Below are 20,047 nucleotides of genomic sequence, written 5' to 3' on the forward strand. Positions count from 1 at the left end.
CAAAATCAGCCGTGTGCATGTGGCATGAATCCAACATTAATAATGCACACACACCTATTTTTGGTGCAAAGAAAGTTTCTACGCACTTATCAGTGAAGAAGGCCCACTGTTTTGTTAGTCTGAATAATCCACCATGAAATAGTCCCCATAATAAATGTTATCTAGAGAAACATTTTTAAAAAAAAATGTAATTTATCAACCCAACCCTTTAAACCGGGCGGCACGGTGGTGTGGTGGTTAGCACTGTCGCCTCACAGCAAGAGGGTTGCCGGTTCGATCCCGGGTGTGGGAGCCCTTCTGTGCGGAGTTTGCATGTTCTCCCCGTGTCAGCGTGGGTTCTCTCCGGGCACTCCGGCTTCCTCCCACAGTCCAAAGACGTGCAGATTGGGGACTAGGCTAATTGATAACTCTAAATTGTCCGTAGGTGTGAATGTGAGCGTGAATGGTTGTTTGTCTCTATGTGTCAGCCCTGCGATAGTCTGGCGACCTGTCCAGGGTGTACCCTGCCTCTCGCCCGATGTCAGCTGGGATAGGCTCCAGCCCCCCCGCGACCCTCAAGAGGATGAAGCGGTTAGAAGATGAATGAACCCTTTAAACCTCAACTGTGATGTAAAAACACACCCTGTAAAAACTCAAAATCTTTGCCAGACGGCTAAATCTTAAAAGTCTTAAAACAAATATCCTTGTGTTGTGGGAAGAAATATGAAAAGAACAAAATAATATCATAACACAAAAAATAATGTCAATACAATACAACTTTGATTTCTGACTTTGAGATGGAAATACCAATGTAACAGAGTAATAATTCAATATTACAGAACAAGGAGGAAAGAGATGAAGAAGTGCAGGAGCAGGCCCGGCTGTCTCCACGGCAGAGCATCAGCTCCAGCTCCAGACATGATGACACAGAGGGATCCTCACAGTTACCTACTGCCACACATAGAAATGATTTTCTTCTTTTCTGTATTTGTACTTTTGTTTTTACCTCACATTTTCCTGGCTACTGTTTTTATTTCAAAAGAAAGATTTAGAGATCTAGTTCATTAGCGATTGTTGTGATGGGATGTTGTAAATGGTGATTTAAAGGACCCACATTATGCTCATTTTCAGGTTCATACTTATATTTTGGGTTTATAAGTATGAACCTGAAAATGGGCATAATGTGGCAGATGTTTACATGCTTTAGTGTTCAAAAAACACATTATGTTTTGCATAGTGTCTGAAACGTCTTTTTAAACCCCTCTCCCGAAAAAGCCCAGTCTGCTCTGATTGGTCAGTGTTTGCGGGTCTTCCACGTCTGTGCTCTGAGCGTCTCTCCACCGTCATTGTAGCCGGGGAAATGACTGTGGTGGTACTTTCATCTTTATAAATGGAATTACATTGCAAGGCAACAGCTTGAGTCCATGTTTACTTCCTGTCAGCTGATGTCATTCACATGCACTGCAAAACTTCCCCACAGGAAATTTAAAGTGACAGAATGAGAGTGTGTAGGTTTTTAGTTTCCTTATGTTATTACTTACTGTGTATCTAGTTTTCATTTGACTTTTATGTTGTGAGATTGATAAATGAAATTGACTTGATTCACACACAGATAACTATTTTGACTTCTGTATCAACTGCATGCTCACAAATTAAGTGTTTTTAGTTTGCAGTCCCACTATTTCCTCCTGTGTGAACACACTACATGTATTATGGACCTGGGATACAGTTGTGCTCTTAGCTAAAACATCTGGGTAGAGCCCAACTATTTGTTCGCCTAAAGTTTGTGTTCAGCCCTTTTGCATAATTTGTTACAGCGCCAGGAAATTGTCCAACATTTGTTACAGTTAGTTTCCTCTCTCACAACTGATAACTGCAAATGGAGCAAAGAATTGTGCAAACATTCAGTTTTCAGAGAGGCTGGTCCATCTGATCCTGCAGAGATCCAAGATAATAAAGCTAGAAAAGATGATGATTGGACTTTATCTTCAATTACTGTGGTATCTGAGGCAGTGTGATTCACTTCTGAGTATTGCAGCCAGTCAGTAAAACAAAAGACAATCTTACCTTTTCTCCTTTATTTCATCAGTGTCATGGCACACACCACATAAGGTTATGTCATAGGTTACATTTGGTCATAGTTAGCTCTACTAAGGCCTGACACCAAAGTGTTGCAAATATGTTCCTCTATTATACCAAAGTGACATGAAATTTCTCACTACATGTCCAGACAGAAAAAAATATAGACAAGATTTCTTTTTTCCAGGCCATGAATATGTAATACCCAGACTACTGAACATACTTTGTGGAAAGGATCTCTCTGAGGTTTGCCATCAGTGTGATATTGATAATATATATACTGATGTGTAGTTATAATAAAACCTAACCAACAGTTCTTTGCACACATGGGACTATATAAATAAGTTGTAAACACCCAGATCTTCACCCATCCTTGCATGGTGGCATGATAATAAAGTCTGTAGTGGATGATGAGTGTAACCATGGTCCCACTGATGGTTTGGGACTCCTAAACAGCCGAACATGTGGGTGTCGGTTTACCACAGAGGGGCTCTGGTCAGCAGCCCCTTCCAACTGTGAGAATCTGCCACCTGCAACAGAGCAGGACAACGGTGCAAATATGAAAGTGAAAAATAATGATGTGGAGTAAGAAGCACAGACTGCAGACTTGGAGAATATGAGGAAACATATCTTGGAAGTGTTTCTGAATTTGTTGCAGCTAAATACTGGGAATGTGATTTTGTTTAAGTACGTTCTGTTTATGTTATGTTTGATCAAAATGACTCACCTGCATTCTCTTATGAAGAAACCTCAACTTCTGGTTGAGACATTCAATCTCCTGAGACAGGACAGAGAGGCCATGGTCAAGTGGATGTAGAGATGCATATGAATATGAAATACCTCTTAGTGCAGAGATACACAGATTGCTTTGCCCAGGGGTCACTTGTACAAATTGACAGGAGGTCGGGGTCGGTTAATAAACAAACATTAATCAGTATATATCATAAATGCAGTCACAACAGCCCTGCACAGTTCAGGAGTACGCAGCGGCATGTCTCTGGGCGCTCCTCCCCTGGGCCTTTTCATTGTAAACAAGCTCTGTTCGGATGCTCTTTTTATGCACTCTGGAAACTTTTTTACATTCAAAGTACAAAAAAATGCCCATTGTGAATCGATTTATTTTCATTGTGAATTAGAAAATGCTTGCTGAGCCACTTGGCACCCATATTACAGGCCCGATTCTGCCCATAGTCTGCAAGTTGAGGATTCCTGTCTTAATGGTTTAATCATAACACAAACTATCAGACTGATACTGTCAAATTTTACAACTAAAATTAAATAACATTTCCCATGAGTAAGTGGCAAGGGTTACTCCATAGACTGTAATGGATGTAGCTACCATGATGCCACCCATTGTTTTGTGGACTCCTATTCTGAAGTGTCAAGTTTGGCATTTTGGCTGTCATCTTGGATTTTTGGAGCCAGAAGTGACAATGTTTGGACAAGAGGGTGGAGCTAATCCTTACATTAGCTGCTAGCTTAGTTAGCACGCAGCATTTAATGCTATGGTTAACTGTAATATTGCTAATACTAATGCTTTTTTCGCTAGTGAAAAAGACTTAAATCCCGTAAATAAAATGCTCTTACCGGAAAAACTAAACATCCAACTCTTTAGAGTATCTTTTTGTAAAACACCTAACGAGATTTTTTAGGCATTCAAAATGTTACAATTAACTTTAATGAACTGAAAACACATTGAAATAGTGACAGCTATGGCTATGCCTATACTATATGAATCTGGGACCAATATTGTCGCCGTGGCAGCAACTTGTAAATGGACGGCACCTACCTGTCACTCAAAGCAGCCGCACCCTTAATCATGCATAACTTTCAGCCTTCATGACATTTAAATGTTGTCATGAACGAGGAAATTAGCTATAGAGACCAAAACTGTTTTTATGCTGGAGGAATTATGTTTCCATGTTGTTCATCCATCCGATTCTCATGAACGCGTTATGTCAAGAACGCCTTGAGGGAATGTCTTTACATTTGGCTCAAGGACTAAGGGATGAACTGATTAGCTGTGGTGATCAAAGATTAAAGGTCAAGATTGCTGTGATCTTGCATCCATGTCATTCATGTGAACGCGATATCTCAAGAACACTTAGAGGGAATTTCCTCAAGTTTGGCACAAACGTCCACTTGGGCTTAAGGATGAGCTGATTAGTATTTGGTAGTCAAAGGTCAAAGGTCAAGTACCCTGTGACCTCACAAAACATGTTTTTGGCCAAAATTCAAGAATCCATTTGCTAAATATGTTTACAAAATTTAACACAAACGTCTAACAGGATATAAAGATAAAGTGTTGACATTTTATATCCAAAAGGTCAAAGGTTAAGTTCAGTGTGAAATCATGATGTTCTGCAGAAACACTTTTTGGGCCATTATTCAGTGTCATATCTCAGGAAGAGATGGGGAGACATTTGGTCAGATACTGAATTGGTGACACTGACCTTGGATGTCCACCAACTGTGCTGATTGTATAGATCTTCTATGCTGCCTGGCTGAGGATGTGTGTGAAGCATCCTCGTTTTAAAATTTGTAGTTTCTATGCAGCAACATCCAGATTTAGAGCATTGTCAACCATCATGTCTACATATGAGTCTGGACAGAGTTCACGAAGGCATGCAACTGCGAAATGGTAATTCTAGTTTGTACCAGGCTGTAATCCTGTTTATTTCTGCTGTAAAGTTGGGTATTTTAAAATTTGGGAGCCTACAGGCATCACTTCTGGACCCAGCCTCAAGTGGCCGCTCGAGGAAACCCAGTTTTTGGCACTTCAGTGTTGGCTTTATTTTTCAGCCCTGGAAGTTACTGCTTGGGTTACACTCATAAGCATGGCTGTGTTAAGGTTAATGTTGTCTTCACTGTTGTAGACGGCCCAGGAGAAACTTAAATACCTGGCTTAGTTTTTCGTTGCGCCTGAGTTTGATCTGAGGTAAGAGCTCCTCCAGTCTCTGAATCTGTAACAAGACATACAATCTAAATTCATGCTCTGGCAGGTGAGACAACTTTATGATCCAGACAAGAAAGAATAAATTGGTAAAGTAGAAATTAATATATGTAAAACAGGCAAACCTGATTCTGTGCTGTCCACAAAAACACTCAACGATGAATCTTTCCGTGAATTTTTTTTTTTTAAATTTTAACAAGAAGAACTCTGCTCATTAGTTACTGTGTCTCACCCTCCTGTCAATAGTCTGTAGCCTGGTCTTCATGCTCTTATTGATCACGGTCATGGGGATGGTTCTGGGCTTGGGATGAACTGGGAAAAGAAACATTAAGACAAGTTACAGACATCAAAAACTTGCCTTTGCTTCAGGCTGAATTTATGTTTCAATTGTGTAAGGCTAAATCAGCTTGACTAATAACGTATTCAGGCACAAGTAAGGGAGCACCATTACATTTCTGCAGCGACTGCTGTGTTTTGAATACAAATGAGAATACAGCAGCATTTAAGAAGCTTTAGAGGTGCTTGTTACTTGGTGCTTTTCTGTGATCAGTGGTGTGTAATGTAGAAGCCCTATTGACAGTTCCCTGTCCAGATTTTGACTCACAGTTTCAGAAAACACTGTCAAAGAGAGGCGAGTCCATTCTTACCATGCTGAAAGATCCTCACTACCTCAAGCACATAAGGCCTGTGGTGAAAAACATGTCACCAGTTGACAACAAGAAGTGCTTGATAAATGAAGAGTATGCAATGAATACTGAGTTATACGGTCAGAGACTCCTTACATGTGTTTGCTGTTAGCAGGGATCGAGCTGTTCAGAGGGATCAGACAGCCACGGTGGTTCCTTATCTGCAAATACATCAAAGCCCAAGTGAGAATTTTAGCTACAACCAAAGATGGATTTTTCTTTCTTTTTATTAATATTCTACAGACATACACATTGCCTTCAAAGATTCAGATACTGGCCTGCATCTCAAACATGAGGATAAAGGAGTCGTACCTTGAAAACGACATCAGAGGAGTTTAGCCCAAAGGTAGTGGTGATAATCTGAAAAGAGAAAAAATATCAAAAGGTATAATTTCAAAATATACAACATTACAAAAAAAATAGGCAAAGAGTTTCAGTTGTTTCATTTACCTTTTTATAAATTGTCTTGGAAATTTAATTAAAATTTTGACTTTTCTTTTATATATTCATAATTATATTAAATAGCAAAACTAAAACATACTGTGCAGGTACAATAATAACAGCAACAGGCAGACTACTTGCACACCTGTATGATCATGGTGACCTCAGCTGCTGGAGGAATGGACACTTCACGAAGGGCCACCACTCTGTCGTCTGCCACAGATATAACATTCCATAATAATAATAATAATAATAATAATACATTGGATTTATATAGCACTTTTTAGGATACTAAAAGACGCTTTTGGACGCTGCTGGAGGAAGAAAGTTTCTCTGTGCTCACTTTCAATATTTCTATTTCAGATGTGAACACATCATGAAATCACAACTACTGGAATCTATTTACAGTACAGTTACAGTAGATGTCAGTCAGCACTCCCCCAGTTTGGAGGAGCAGGCCAGAAGCTAAGCAATGTACTGCTGTGGAGGGGTCAGCAACAAAACCTAATTTAGCCACCCTAAAAGAAGTCCCACATAAAAACATCAATATGAATTTAAGTGAATGCTGTAGAGTATTTTCCCAGCTTTACCTTATTGCCAGACGTTGATATTCAATGGGCAACTGAAGCCCATATATCACTATTATATCACTCTCTTCAAAGCAAGACTCCATTGAGAAAACAGTCATTTAACATTGCTGAACAGAGGTGATGCTGATTCACTGCTGCTTCAATCAGTGAGTTTGTTTGTCTTATTGTGTGATTTTGGTGTTTAAAAGGGCTAGTTCAAGTTCACCAAAGTCACACAATGACACAAACAAAGTAACTGATCAAGGCAGCGGTAGACCAGCAGCTCCTGCGTTCAGCGAGCCAAAATTAATGTTTTTGCCAATGGAGTCTGGTGGCTTTGATGAGAGCATAGATGGGGAACTGAAGCTGATGACGGCTTCCCGTTGAATGTTGAAAATACTCTCCAAAAAAAAAAAAAAAAAAAATGCATCTTCATAAATTCTTAAGAATCTTTAATGTGGTAATATAACTGTCCTGTGGGGGAAAATCCCCAGATCAGACAGAAGTGTTTATATGTCTTACAGCCTGTATTTTAACACTTACACCTTAATATTTGATGGATTATTACAAAAAACTCTTCATCATTCACTTATCAACATTTAAATGATGATGACTTTTTGATGACCTTGTTTCCTTCTGATAGCTTATTAGACAGTGTGAAACTTGTGACCCTTTATTAATGACTTATGAACACAGATCTGAACATTTATTATTGACTCACCAGCCAGAGACTTCTCACAACATGGCAGCCTAATAGCTTTTTTGAATCATTTATTAATCAATTAGGCCTAAACGCAATCACTTGCAACCAAAAACACGTAGTCAGACATGGAGCTGGCAGGAATGATTTCATTTAACAACAATCCCATATTCAGATTAAACAGGGTTTTTACTCCCTCTCTGAATCACTTTACTGAATGTGAGATGAGGGCTGCAGCCAGTATGATGGGACTCAGCAGTCAGATACAGCTGCTGCTCTCCTCTTTGACCATCTGTGGATAAAAGCGTCACTAACTACACCTGAACATTTACTGAAGTAATAAGAAAAGTTATTAATGTACGAGTAATGTGAGTATGCTGGGTTTATACCATATCCATGACAGAAACAGGAGCGCATCATCTCCATTCAGTCTTCAATGGGTTAAAGAGACTGGTTGCCATGGGCACGGACGCACAGACCGAGTACATCAGTGGCGGAAAAATAATCGATGACTGATCACAAAGTCGAATAACTTACAGAAACCTACGAACCGTTTTTGTCAAGTTGTTTCAGAGCGATCCAGGCTTTTGATGCAGGCGGTGATTTGTCAAAACTGACGTCAGACATCTTCATCATCCCAACAGCAGGACGAGACACCAGAGTAGCCTAACTGCGACATCCGGTAAGGGGCTTTCAAAATAAAATAATCTCTGCACTCCAGTGTGACAGTAATGGAGTGTAAAGCTGGAACTGCAGTTTAGATGACCTTCTGTATATCTGTATAGGCCAACATTTTGAAGAGTGAAGCAGTTCCGAAGATCTTTGAAAACAATAATAAAAAAGTATTAAAATATTAAAAAAAAAACAACAACAACAAAAGAAAACAACTTTTTTTCTTGGCAGTAACATTACAAGGTCTCAGTTTTGTATACATCATTGCACACATTTCATCATTTCCCTATCAAAACAAATGGTAGAGTGTATGATTTATTGTAAACTTAACTGCAAAATCAGAATACTATGACAACGCAGACTATAATTATTAAGTAGGCTAGTATGCAAGCAGCAACACAGAAATGCCAAATTCTTTGAAGGGATCCAGAAGCCAGACCCCCGTATTAACTTATATACTTTATATATATTTTACAGCAGAAATAAACATGTTTACATCCTGGTACCAAAATCAGTTTTGTTCTCTGTAACTAATTTACCCCTTCATGACAACTGTACGTGGTTGAATATTTTTTTATAACTCACTAATTTCTATTTTATTAAGGCTTAAAGTTAAGCGTAATTAAGGGCAGACTGCTTTGAGTGACATTGGCTTCTCAGTCCAAATCCATCCCTCGCTCCTCACAGTGGCCACTTCTGGCTCCAAAAACACAAGATTGCAACAGTAGAGATGCTGAACTTGAAGCTTCAGAACAGGAGTCCACAAACCAATATGTAACTGGGCAGGAGCAATTCTTTTGAATCTTTCTATACTTCAGTAACATTTTCAAAATATCACTTTCACCTGTAATGGAGTACAGTATTTTACCTGTGCTGTATACACTATTTTAGATTACTTCCTCCACTAATGGTGAAATGTAAGATTATCTTTGAGTGTATGACATGGGTGTGATCATAGACCGTGGAACCGGGGGGGCCAGGGGGGCCAGGGGGGCCATGGCCCGGGTAACTTTTGTACTCTGACATAGAGGGCTGCATTGGGATTGGGTCCCGCCGGGTCCCGCGGGTCCCCATTAAACAGTAGAAGAAGAAGAAAAAGAAGAAGATGTAGCCTAGCGACAGGATGTCAACACAGGAACTTGGTGCACATGCATGAGCGTTTCCACTCCATATTTATTCATAAATGGACGAATATGCCCTGAACCAGCTTTCATACCAATTTGCCGCTTGCTCCACCTGTCTGTCTGTCTGTCTGTCTGTCAGCTCCATCTGTCATGAGACAAACATGAAAGAAGACGTGCAGTTTATTGTGTTTCACCGGAGACGAGCTGTCATTACCCGCGACTATTACACGTCTGCGCGCTCTTTATAACTCACTGTGTGAACCTATGTTGCACAACAAAGATTTGCCCCCTCGTAATTTTTAAGTGTGGTGTGCATTTGTATTCAGCCCCCTGTACTCTGATACCCCTAAATACAATCCAGTGCAATTAATTGCCTTCAGAAGTCATCTAATTAGTAAATAGAGTCCACCTGTGTGTGATTTACTCTCAGTATAAATACACCTGTTCTGTGAAGGCCTCAGTGGTTTGTTAGAGAACACTAGTGAACAACAGCATCATGAAGACCAAGGAACTCACCAGACAGGTCAGGGATAAAGTTGTGGAGAAGTTTAAAGCAGGGTTAGGTTATAAAAAAATATCCCAAACTTTGAACATCTCAAGGAGCACTGTACAATCCATCATCCAAAAATGGAAAAAGTAGCCTACCAAGACATGGCCGTCCACCTAAACTGACAGAGCGAGTGAGGAGAGCACTGGTCAGAGAAGCAGCCGAGAGGCCCATGGTCACTCTGGAGGAGCTGCAGAAATCCACAGCTCAGGTGGGAGAATCTGTCCACAGGACAACTATAAGTTGTGCACTCCACAAATCTGGCCTTTATGGAAGAGTGGCAAGAAGAAAGCCATTGTTGAAAGAAAGGCATAAGAAGTCCCGTTTGCAGTTTGCCACAAGCCATGTAGGGGACACCGCAAACATGTGGAAGAAGGTGCTTTGGTCAGATGAGACCAAAGTTGAAATTTTTGGCCTAAATGCAAAGCGCTATGTGTGGCGGAAAACTAACACTGCTCATCACCCTGAACACACCATCCCCACTGTGAAACATGGTGGTAGCAACATCATGTTGTGGGGATGCTTTTCTTCAGCAGGGACAGGGAAGCTGGTCAGAGTTGATGGGAAGATGGATGGAGCTAAATACAGGGCAATCCTGGAAGAAAACCTGTTGGAGGCTGCAAAAGACTTGAGACTGGGAAGGAGAGTCATCTTCCAGCAAGACAATGACCCTAAACATAAAGCCAGAGCTACAATGGAATGGTTTAGATCAAAGAATATTCATGTGTTAGAATGGCCCAGTCAAAGTCCAGACCTAAATCCCATTGAGCATCTGTGGAAAGACTTGAAAATTGCTGTTCACAGACGCTCTCCATCCAATCTGGCTGAGCTTGAGCTATTTTGCAAAGAAGAATGGGCAAAAATTTCAGTGTCTAGATGTGCAAAGCTGGTAGAGACACACCCCAAAAGACTTGCAGCTGTAATTGCAGCGAAAGGTGGCTCTACAAAGCATTGACGCAAGGGGGCTGAATACAAATGCACACCACATTTTTCAGATTTTTATTTGCTTAAAATTTTTAAACTATGTATCATTTCCGTTCCACTTTACAATTATGTGCTACTTTGTGTTGGTTGATCACATAAAATCTCAATAAAAAACATTTAAGTTTGTGGTTGTAAGGTGGCAAAATGTGAAAAAGTTCAAGGGGTATGAATACTTTTTCAAGGCACTGTAGCTACTGTAGATGTGACTGTGTGGCGTCGGAATAAAAAAAAGTGCTCCGCAACGTTATTTAATACATCAGTAATATTATCTGTTTCAATGCATATGCCCCCCCACCCCCTCTGCGTGACTTGAAATTACTGCTTGGAATCAATGCTGCAAGTGGCAATGCCTTACAGAGCTGAGCAGAGTCATTTCAGTTGGTTTCATTTTGTCGAAGGAAGGAGTGAGACCAATCACAAACTTGTTCCATCACTACAATATATGCAGGGTTTCTATACTTGCCCACTCCAGGTCCCACCTTTTACTCCCCTGTCACCAGATGTGAAAGAAACTCGGTTTGCACATTTACTGCAGGATGTCTCTAAGGTACAGTGTTGCCTCTGGGTAACATACCCATTTTTGGCTGTTTACACTCACACAATACACCCTCAATTATGTTGCAATACTTTAAAAAAGACCCAGGACCTAAGGAAAACCAACAACATTGTTTATATGGTCACATGACTTTCTGAAGGCCATGTTGAGTCCCTTTTTGGGGGCCTTCCACATTTGGTTCAGCTCCATCAACTCTCAACACAAAAATGGTCTGGAAACGTTTTCTGTCATTTTACAGTCCAGAAATTGGATTCACAATAACAGATAGGTAAAGTTTAATTTTTAAATATTTAATGTACTTTATTTGATAAATAATTAATAGTAAATTGTTAAAATGCACAAGTTGCCTTGAAGCAGCATCGTACCATTATGAAATACCCACCATTCCTTTTTTTGGTATTGTGTATTAGGTTTATATACTGCTCAAAAGTGTAAAAGTCATCAACATTTTCTTTTAATCTCTGCAGATAAACCTAGATACATTTAATAATGTCAGTGGTAATACAGTCCAGGCTGTTACACTGTATAGTCTACTATAACCGTGCACTTTGTGAGTTCTCTCGGCAGAGCAGACTGTATGTTTATATTTTACTCACATTTTTCTTTACAGAATACAGAATAAATGCAATATCATTCTGTGACTCTTCAAAGAAGGAGAGGGTAAGAATAGGATTCCCAGTTGATATTAGTGAGGATAAATCAGAATTCATTAGTTTGGAAGACAACAAGCTGCTATCAACCCCACAGCAACACAACTAATGTTGGTGGCATAGTCTGTCAGCAATAACACACCAGGACACTGAAAACAGAGCACATGATTGCCAGTTATTGGGCCAAGTTTAGATGATATACACGTTATAGAAACAGCCATGGAAATATATATTTAGAAAGCCACAATCTTTACTTAATTTTGAAATATGTGTGTATATATGTACATATACTTATAGCCTATACATCTGGCACGGACATACCAGGGAAGGGTTGAAAGAGGTATTAGTGACACCTTGTGTGTGGACAAGGAACTGCACCCTTTGTTTTGGAGGAAGGACGTGAACAAACCGGAGAAACTTGAAGTCTGCTCGAGAAGGAGCAGAAGTTTAGATCCAGATGGCAGCACAGGAGGAATTCTTCGCAGGTAAACAACATGATTTTAAGTGCTGTTAACAGTGTCTGCTGTGTTTGTGTGCGCGTGTGTTGGACATTAAGCATCCGGAATGTCGCGAACAATGAAGGCCTTGTTATGCAAAAGTTGAGTCCACATCATTTTGCACAGAGCAGATGACATTGCAGGCTGTATGCAGGCGATGACATGCATATACGCTTTGTACTGTGAAATAGTTCTCCTACAATTCTGATAGTGTGAAAACTATTTTTTCAGCGTGCTCTGACACATACCAAGATCACTTTTATTGCATGTGTTCACTTGACTAAAGGAGATCAACATGTGTCTGTTTTATTGAATGTTGCACAACATTTATGGTGCACACAGGCATTCCTAAGATCCCATACAGACCCGATGTTGGGCCGAGTGAGGTCATGTGCTTCAAACACTACAATGCAGAGGAGGTAGGTGACACACACACACACACACACACACACACACACACACACACACACACACTACAGTGATGTTCATTATGATACATACTGCATACCTGATGTGTTCCTCTGTGCAGGTGCTGATGGGGAGGAAGATGGAGGACTGGCTTAGGTTCTCCGTTTGCTACTGGCACTCCTTCTGTGGCACTGGTACTGTAGCAACAGGCCAACACATATTAGTCATCAGTCTGTAATATGGGGATCAAGCATGACCTAATGAACAGGCTCTTGTAAACATACATTAACAAACACTGTCATCCTATTGTCTTAGGTGTTGTTATAGTTTCTACATCTTTTTAGATTCTTATTTTAAATAAACATGTCTCTAAACAAGACCAACAGATATTATGTTCCTTTTTAGGAGCTGATCCTTTTGGGTTTCAGACCCTCCACCGACCCTGGAATGAAGGGGCTCCTATGGAAGCAGCCAAGAAGCGACTCCGGGCTGCTTTTGAGTTTTTCACTAAGCTTGGTGTGAGGGGACTTACCATAATTTTACAATGAAAGTCACAGTTACACATAGTTGATTTAATGTTATAGTGTGTCTGCATTGTGACCTCTGCTTGTTTTCACAGGTAAAATATTACACATTTCATGACAGGTAATTGAAATTTAAATTTTTTTGAAAGGATTCAACTCATCTTTTTTATTGTATTTATTCTCTGGGAATGTATAAATAAACAATTTTTACTTTACATGTAGGTGAAAAATAGAATTCTGTCAGTGTTCTTTGTTCAGGAAGTTTTTTACTGGGAGCCAAATTACAGGTTCTACAGTATTCTGAACAGTATCCATCCTCTGTTTTCTACAGGGATATGGCACCTGAGGGCTCCACCCTGGAGGAGTCCAACAGGAATCTGGATGAAATAACAGACCTGGCTCTCCAGCTGCAGAACCAGACCGGAATCAAGGTGCTGTGGGTGACCTGCAACCTCTTTGCACACCCAAGGTCAGTGTTTTATTCTGACAAACTGATTGGTGCATCCTGAGGGTTAGCAGGGAAAGAGGTTCCTGCTCAATTAGGCTGCAAACATAAAAAGCATCTTGATAAATATATTTATTCATGTGACAGGTACATGAACGGTGCAGCCACCAACCCTGACTGTCACGTTCTGGCCTACGCTGGCGCTCAGGTTAAGAAGGGGCTTGATATTGCCAAGAAGCTGGGTGCCGAAAATTTTGGTATGACTGACTTGATGGTGTCACTGTGTCTAAAATATTGATATGCTCCTTTAATGCAGCAGTTTTGCTACATCATTGTATATTTGTCTCCTCAGTGTTTTGGGGAGGAAGGGAAGGTTTCCTCTCCGTCCACAATACTGATGTTGCTGCTGAACTGAAGCACATGGCCAACTTCTTCAAAATGGCTGTCAGTAAGTGAGCACATATGGGATTGTTCCCAGAGTTTTGGTCAGGATGTGTCACACTTTCAGTTTCATAATATGAAACTGAAAGTGTCCTTATATATACATAAATATTATATATGTATATTTGTCACCAGGGTACAAAGAGAAGATTGGGTTGAAGTGTCAGTTTCTTATTGAACCCAAGCCTAAGGAGCCCTGCAAACACCAGTATGACTATGGTAAGGATTGCCTTAACAAATGTGATTTGAAATCTTACAGTCTTAATGATGCATTTCATGTCACTTTCTCCTATAGATGCCATGAGTGTTATAGGATTCCTTAAGCATTATGGTCTGGAGAGTCACTTTAAGTTGAACATTGAGCCCAACCACACCACCCTGGCAGGACACTCATACGAACATGATGTTGTCATGGCGTCTGCGTGAGACATTTCACTTGATATCTATGCAAGCACTGTTGCAAAAATGTTTGCACATTCACAGCGTCTTTACCACAACAACCATTTTACATTGTGTATCATCTTTGCTTGCTGGTGGACAGGTTTGGCATGCTGGGTTCAGTTGACTCAAACACTGGCTCTCCTGACCTGGGGTGGGACACAGACCAGTTCCCCATGGACATCAGGAACACCACCTTGGTCATGAAGGTGAACTAAGTTCTCTCTAAGTTCTCTCTTCTTTAATTTGTAACAGAAGTTTATTGACAATGATGTTTGTGAAGGTGACATTGACTATGTTTACATGCACACAATATCCTGGTCTGTGCCCTTATTCCGAAAGAGATAATATTCCCAGCAAGGCGTTTATGTGCCTAATAGAGAAAATGAATAATCCACTAATATTCCTGTTTGCAGGTGTTGATGCCCCAACATGTTGTTTCTTAGTGTCGAAGAAAGATTTTTTCACTGTATCCTCATCCAACAGTTTGTATGGTATCCAATGAAAATGCACACACAATGGTGCGTTTGATATCCTATGAATTTACGCTCCATGAATGACGTTACGTACCTTAAGGTTAAATTACACTCTTAACACAAAGTTAAAGAGGTTGGGTTTAGGCAAGTAAAGTTACTGTGGTTATGTTTAGAGAAAGACACATGTTGACGACGTGCCTGAAAATGACTTAAACTTCACTCAAAGTTCACAATGTTCTGAACACTGGTCTCCAGGGAGAGAGTCCCGAGGGAAAGTCTTGTTTTGTGATCCCAGCCTGCCTCTGTACGAGACCGCTTCCCTTTTTATTCTTTACTCCTATCAGTGCATTGGCCTCATGTTTACAGCCCTCTGAAATACGTGGGTTTTGCACAAATTTGTGAGTCATCATTATGTGGGATATGTACAAATTTTGGTGCATTACTTTTTGTAGGAGAATTAACAAAGAGTGCATGAGAACAGCCTGACTTGTTCGACCGTGAGACCACAGCCAACCTCTTTCCCAGCTGGCCACCAGCGTCATTAGACATTGATATTTTGTTGAATATAGGTTGTGATGTCGGGTAACCAAAATTCAATGTCAGGACAACGTCTAATGCCAACATCAATTTGATGTAGAATATTGACGACAGATGATGTTGATATTTTGTTGGTTTTAAGTTGTGTTGTTAAGTAACCAAAATCCAACGTCTTCCAGACGTCTAATGTCAACATCTAGTCGCGAGGTAAGGAAACCAAATCCAGTGTCTGCAAAATGTATTAATTTTAATGTCAACACAATGTGAAATTCTAATGTCAGTAGAAATTTTAAATATTGTCAACTCAGTCTTGGAGAAGATGGGTTTGCACATCAGCTTTCCTTCGTGGGTTAGGGTTAGGGTTATTGAAACCAAGATTTACAGCTGCCGACGTGAGACTTCCAACTTCTTTCTAATGTCGTATTAACATCCAGCTGGATTCATTCCTTCAACCACCCTCTTGAAAAGGTTGCTGTTGCGATATTTGCACGTATCCAAAAACCTGTTGATATCCAAGTTATTCAAAAGTAGGTGTGCTTCTCCTTCTGACCAGAAATGCGGGCTTTTCTTTTGGGTATGCATCTTTACTCCAGCCTTGCAAATTCTTGGTGAGTTGGTTTGTGTACAATGCATCCATGACAACGCACAGAGCTGACCATGAACAGGTAAGAGACTGTGTCTCGCAAACTGTGCTAAAACCTCCCAGTGAGACATATATCAGCAATTCCCCACATGTCCAAATAGAAAAAACTCTAAATTTGGAACAAGGCCTAATTCAGAATATTCAAACAGAATATGCTTCTACATGACCTGTATCAACTCAGAATATTGTCATATTCTGAATAATAGTGGAATAATAGTGTGCATGTAAATGTAGTCAGTGTCTGAACACTGTTGGATAAGGGTACAAGATAGCTATAATTGCTAATAAACCTACCTAGCAGTATTGATTCATTTTTTTGGCCACTCTGGGAACAAGCTATAAAAGCAACATCATTACCACTGCATAAAATTGATATGGTGAATGTGTTAGCAAACACTTTACCATTTATGCATCCAACATAAGAGCAGTGTTAGCATTCATGCGGAGTTGTGTTTCTGTCCACATGGCGAATGTTAGTATTAACTCTCTGTTTGGCTCTGTTTTGGTCTCCACCAGCTCGTAAGAAAAATATGTGCATATCAGCAGCTAACATTATATGCTCTGCTAAGTTCTCCAGCTAGCCGCTAACTTTTTCTTTCTGCTGTCTTGTGCTGAAAAGGTGAGGTACAGTAAAATGGGTTGGTCTGAACTTTTTTGTTTAAACCAGCTGTCTTTTGTGTCAGGGAAAATTTAACAGGGAAGTTGCTGGCTGGAAAACCAAAAATATAAACATAAAATAGCTTAAAAGCTCTGTAGAGCTGAAGAAAAGAATCTCTGATATTCTTTGGTGTGTTCATCATCAGGAGGGGACCCTGTTTACATAACACATTGTAATTTGATTTGTTAATACAAAAATATTGATTAGAGTAGCTTTAATGTGAATGAAATTGGCCATTGCACACTGACTTACAAATAATCACACAGATTACTATCTTTTATAAAAATAAACAAGTAAATATAAATTAGAAGAGAGATTTGAAATGAATTCTTTAGCTCACTGTGCTGTACAAGATGACTGTAGATCAGGACAGTGATACAGGGACCTAGTTATTCTTATTCTCATAGTTAGTGTTGAATCTTTTCCAGACCATCATTGAACAAGGTGGCCTGCAGCCAGGAGGCCTGAACTTTGATGCCAAGGTGCGCAGGGAGTCCACAGACCTGGAGGACCTGTTCATCGCTCACATCGGAGCCATGGACGCCTTTGCAAGAGGGCTCAGAAATGCTGTTCGCATTATTGAGGACGGGATCATGACTGGTATGGTGAAGGTATGTGTGTTACTCATGTAAATCACTGTTAAACTGAGCTAATTTTACAGACACAGTATTATTAGGAACCATCCTACATTGTGTCTGGTGTCTGACTGGTTATGTGTGATTCAAACAGGAGCGATACTCGAGCTTCAGTCATGGCATCGGACAGAAAGTGGAGGATGGTTCTGCCTCGTTGGAGGAAATGGAGGTAAGACTATTAGAAATTTGTTTATTTATCCAGTGATACTTTTGCACAATCATCTCTTTTGTCCTATAGCTTCTCTCTATAATTCTGCCTTTATAATTAGTTTAGGTTTATTAACCTAACTTAACCTACATTTCAACCTGCTGAAACTATAACCAGCAGTACAGTGGAGACCTCTTATAATGATCACGTCTAACCAGGTCATATATATCACTGTGAGAAGATGATTACTATAACAGATTTTTTTGTTTATTGTCATCTGTGATCTCTCATGCAGATTACCATCTAATTGGCATTTGTATATTTATTACATGAATATAAAGTAATGAAGCAGACAGATATACAATTTACTGACTTGAATAGTTTCCAAATAGAGTACAGCTGTTGGGCTTCCTCGTGACCGGCATTATCAATCCATTATGAGAGTGGCTTCAACCACAGATGCTTTCATTGTGCGCATTTGTTTTCTGTCTTCATCAAATTTACTTTCTTTGTCCTGCATGCTCTTAATTTTTTTTATAATTAGTTTGTAGATTTTCAAAATTTTAACACAAACAACACAAATACAAGTCACCTGCCCCCCACCCTCAGAAATGAACAGTACAAAAAAAAAAAAAAAAAACTCTTATAGGTACTGTAGTACGACCAGCATAAAGTACGTGTACACAAATGTTGTTTGTCCAACCCATTACGAACAAGTATCTATACATACATGCAAACACTTTAGGCTATTCTGGATACATAGGGCATGAATGGTTGCCATGTTTTATCAATGATTACAGAGCTGAGGGAAACACTGTATCTAACTCTCGCGTGCACATGATTTAAATCCTTTAAATTTTCTCTCATATATTTTCATGTATGAAAAGTCACACAATTTACATAGTAAGAGGACTACTTGATTACTATCAGCCAATTATTTAACAGCAGTAGGAATAATTCTGACCCAAGCTTCTTGATCACTGTAAGTGGTTTCCACTGTATTTGTGAGTACTGCTTTTAGGCCAGTCAGTGGGGTGTTTGCATTTTAGACTTTTCTCTGTGTGTTCGTTCAGGAGGTTACCAGTGTGTATATTGCCTCAATTATAAAGTGAGTAGACATCAATAGTAAGAAGAGATGATGGTCTCAAATATATATGGGTATATGTTTTGTTTTCTCAGGCCTACATCAAGCAGAACGGCGAGCCCAAAGTCACATCAGGGAAGCAAGAAAAGTATGAATCCATCTTTAATCACTACATATAATAAAAGCATGCTGTAGGACATGGTAACCTTTGACCTTAGAGAGAAGCTGCTTCAGTCATTGCGGCGGACCACAAATAGGGTGAACATATTATTAATCCCATGAAGAACTGAGTTTATTTGCAGTTGTTTCACTAACTAAAAAGTACAAATACAGATGCTGAACACTGCAAGTAGAGAGCTGAAATATTAAAGTGTCTGTCTGGAATCTGTGTATCGGTATGTATTTGTGGCGCTGTTGACATATCATCTGTCATCTGATGCACTGAGAGGCTATATTCACATTAGGTGATGATTGTTGATGTTCACTGTGCAATAAAAACCCAATTTTCACAATGCAGTTGATGAGTCATCGTGTTTATCTTGAAGCCTAAATCCTTCACAGTACACCTTCAAATGTGGGCTTCAAAATCTAACAATTTATTCCGCGGTCTTTTATATTTGGATACATGTGCAAATTAGTTTCTCAATTTCCCAAATTCTGTTTATTGTTTACTTTAAATATAGAAGAAAATGTAAAGGAGGTTTTAACAGGTTCTTGACCCTTGTTATGGCTTATTTTTATTGCTGTACTTCAGAAAATCCTGTGTGTACATATATATATAGCCTATATATATATATATATGGTCTATTTGCCTTGTTTCACATGTTACAAGCACTGACTAGTTATTTAATGCACACAACACTGCACATTAATAAATGCTAAAATCTAGATTTCTGCCATGTATCAAGATTTTCTCCGTATTAACAACTTGAGTTGCCATGGTAACAGCTTGCTATCCTGAGATGTAGCAAGAGAGCAGCTGTGATATTTACCAGGCAGACTGAAGGATGGATCAGATTTACAGCACAGAGTGACTTCTCCTGTCAACCATGAACGATCTTTGCAGCAGGTGCCCCTCTCATTTAGCCTCTGTGTGTAAAATATGTAACACGCACCTTTCCACTGACATCACATCATACTACCATCCTGCCAGCCGACTGTCCAATCAGCGGC

General features: G+C 39.7%; 2 protein-coding genes across 5 annotated transcripts; one reads left to right on the plus strand and one right to left on the minus strand.

Moving 5' to 3' along the window:
* Positions 1 to 2,042: 2,042 nt before the first annotated feature.
* si:zfos-1056e6.1 (uncharacterized protein LOC107988029 homolog) lies at positions 2,043 to 19,910 on the minus strand. Of its 4 annotated transcripts, none has more exons than XM_050047628.1 (10): positions 19,867 to 19,910; positions 12,946 to 13,042; positions 6,284 to 6,351; positions 6,010 to 6,057; positions 5,794 to 5,858; positions 5,659 to 5,696; positions 5,244 to 5,323; positions 4,959 to 5,021; positions 2,786 to 2,836; positions 2,043 to 2,588 (listed from the first exon to the last, which is right to left on the minus strand). In XM_050047628.1, the coding sequence occupies exons 3-10, from the start codon at positions 6,293 to 6,295 to the stop codon at positions 2,535 to 2,537; spliced, it is 411 nt and encodes a 136-aa protein (XP_049903585.1). In that variant the 5' UTR covers positions 6,296 to 6,351; positions 12,946 to 13,042; positions 19,867 to 19,910; the 3' UTR covers positions 2,043 to 2,534. The 4 variants fall into 4 exon arrangements, with proteins under 4 accessions (XP_049903585.1, XP_049903586.1, XP_049903583.1 ...); XM_050047629.1 differs by having other exon boundaries at positions 12,939 to 13,042; positions 19,867 to 19,879; XM_050047626.1 differs by lacking the exons at positions 12,946 to 13,042; positions 19,867 to 19,910 and adding an exon at positions 7,959 to 8,108.
* Positions 12,285 to 19,389, plus strand: LOC126392300 (uncharacterized). The gene is made up of 14 exons (XM_050047625.1): positions 12,285 to 12,425; positions 12,780 to 12,856; positions 12,967 to 13,039; positions 13,251 to 13,363; positions 13,465 to 13,490; positions 13,701 to 13,838; positions 13,962 to 14,071; positions 14,167 to 14,262; positions 14,391 to 14,474; positions 14,551 to 14,677; positions 14,797 to 14,902; positions 17,436 to 17,618; positions 17,737 to 17,811; positions 18,970 to 19,389. The coding sequence occupies exons 1-14, from the start codon at positions 12,398 to 12,400 to the stop codon at positions 19,051 to 19,053; spliced, it is 1,320 nt and encodes a 439-aa protein (XP_049903582.1). The 5' UTR covers positions 12,285 to 12,397; the 3' UTR covers positions 19,054 to 19,389.
* Positions 19,911 to 20,047: the final 137 nt, after the last annotated feature.

This window comes from Epinephelus moara, chromosome 6, assembly GCF_006386435.1.
Source record: "Epinephelus moara isolate mb chromosome 6, YSFRI_EMoa_1.0, whole genome shotgun sequence".
Classification (NCBI taxonomy): domain Eukaryota; kingdom Metazoa; phylum Chordata; class Actinopteri; order Perciformes; family Serranidae; genus Epinephelus; species Epinephelus moara.

Excerpts from the sequence above, each read along its gene's own strand:
- si:zfos-1056e6.1 (XM_050047626.1), bottom strand. The coding sequence starts at position 8,043 with ATGATGAAGATGTCTGACGTCAGTTTTGACAAATCACCGCCTGCATCA. Across the intron at positions 6,352-7,958 it reads GAAACAACTTGACAAAAACG|ACGACAGAGTGGTGGCCCTT; the intron begins GTTCGTAGGTTT and ends TATCTGTGGCAG. Across the intron at positions 5,022-5,243 it reads TACAGACTATTGACAGGAGG|ATTCAGAGACTGGAGGAGCT; the intron begins GTGAGACACAGT and ends GTCTTGTTACAG.
- LOC126392300 (XM_050047625.1), top strand. The coding sequence starts at position 12,398 with ATGGCAGCACAGGAGGAATTCTTCGCAG. Across the intron at positions 12,426-12,779 it reads ACAGGAGGAATTCTTCGCAG|GCATTCCTAAGATCCCATAC; the intron begins GTAAACAACATG and ends TGGTGCACACAG. Across the intron at positions 14,263-14,390 it reads CTTCTTCAAAATGGCTGTCA|GGTACAAAGAGAAGATTGGG; the intron begins GTAAGTGAGCAC and ends ATTTGTCACCAG.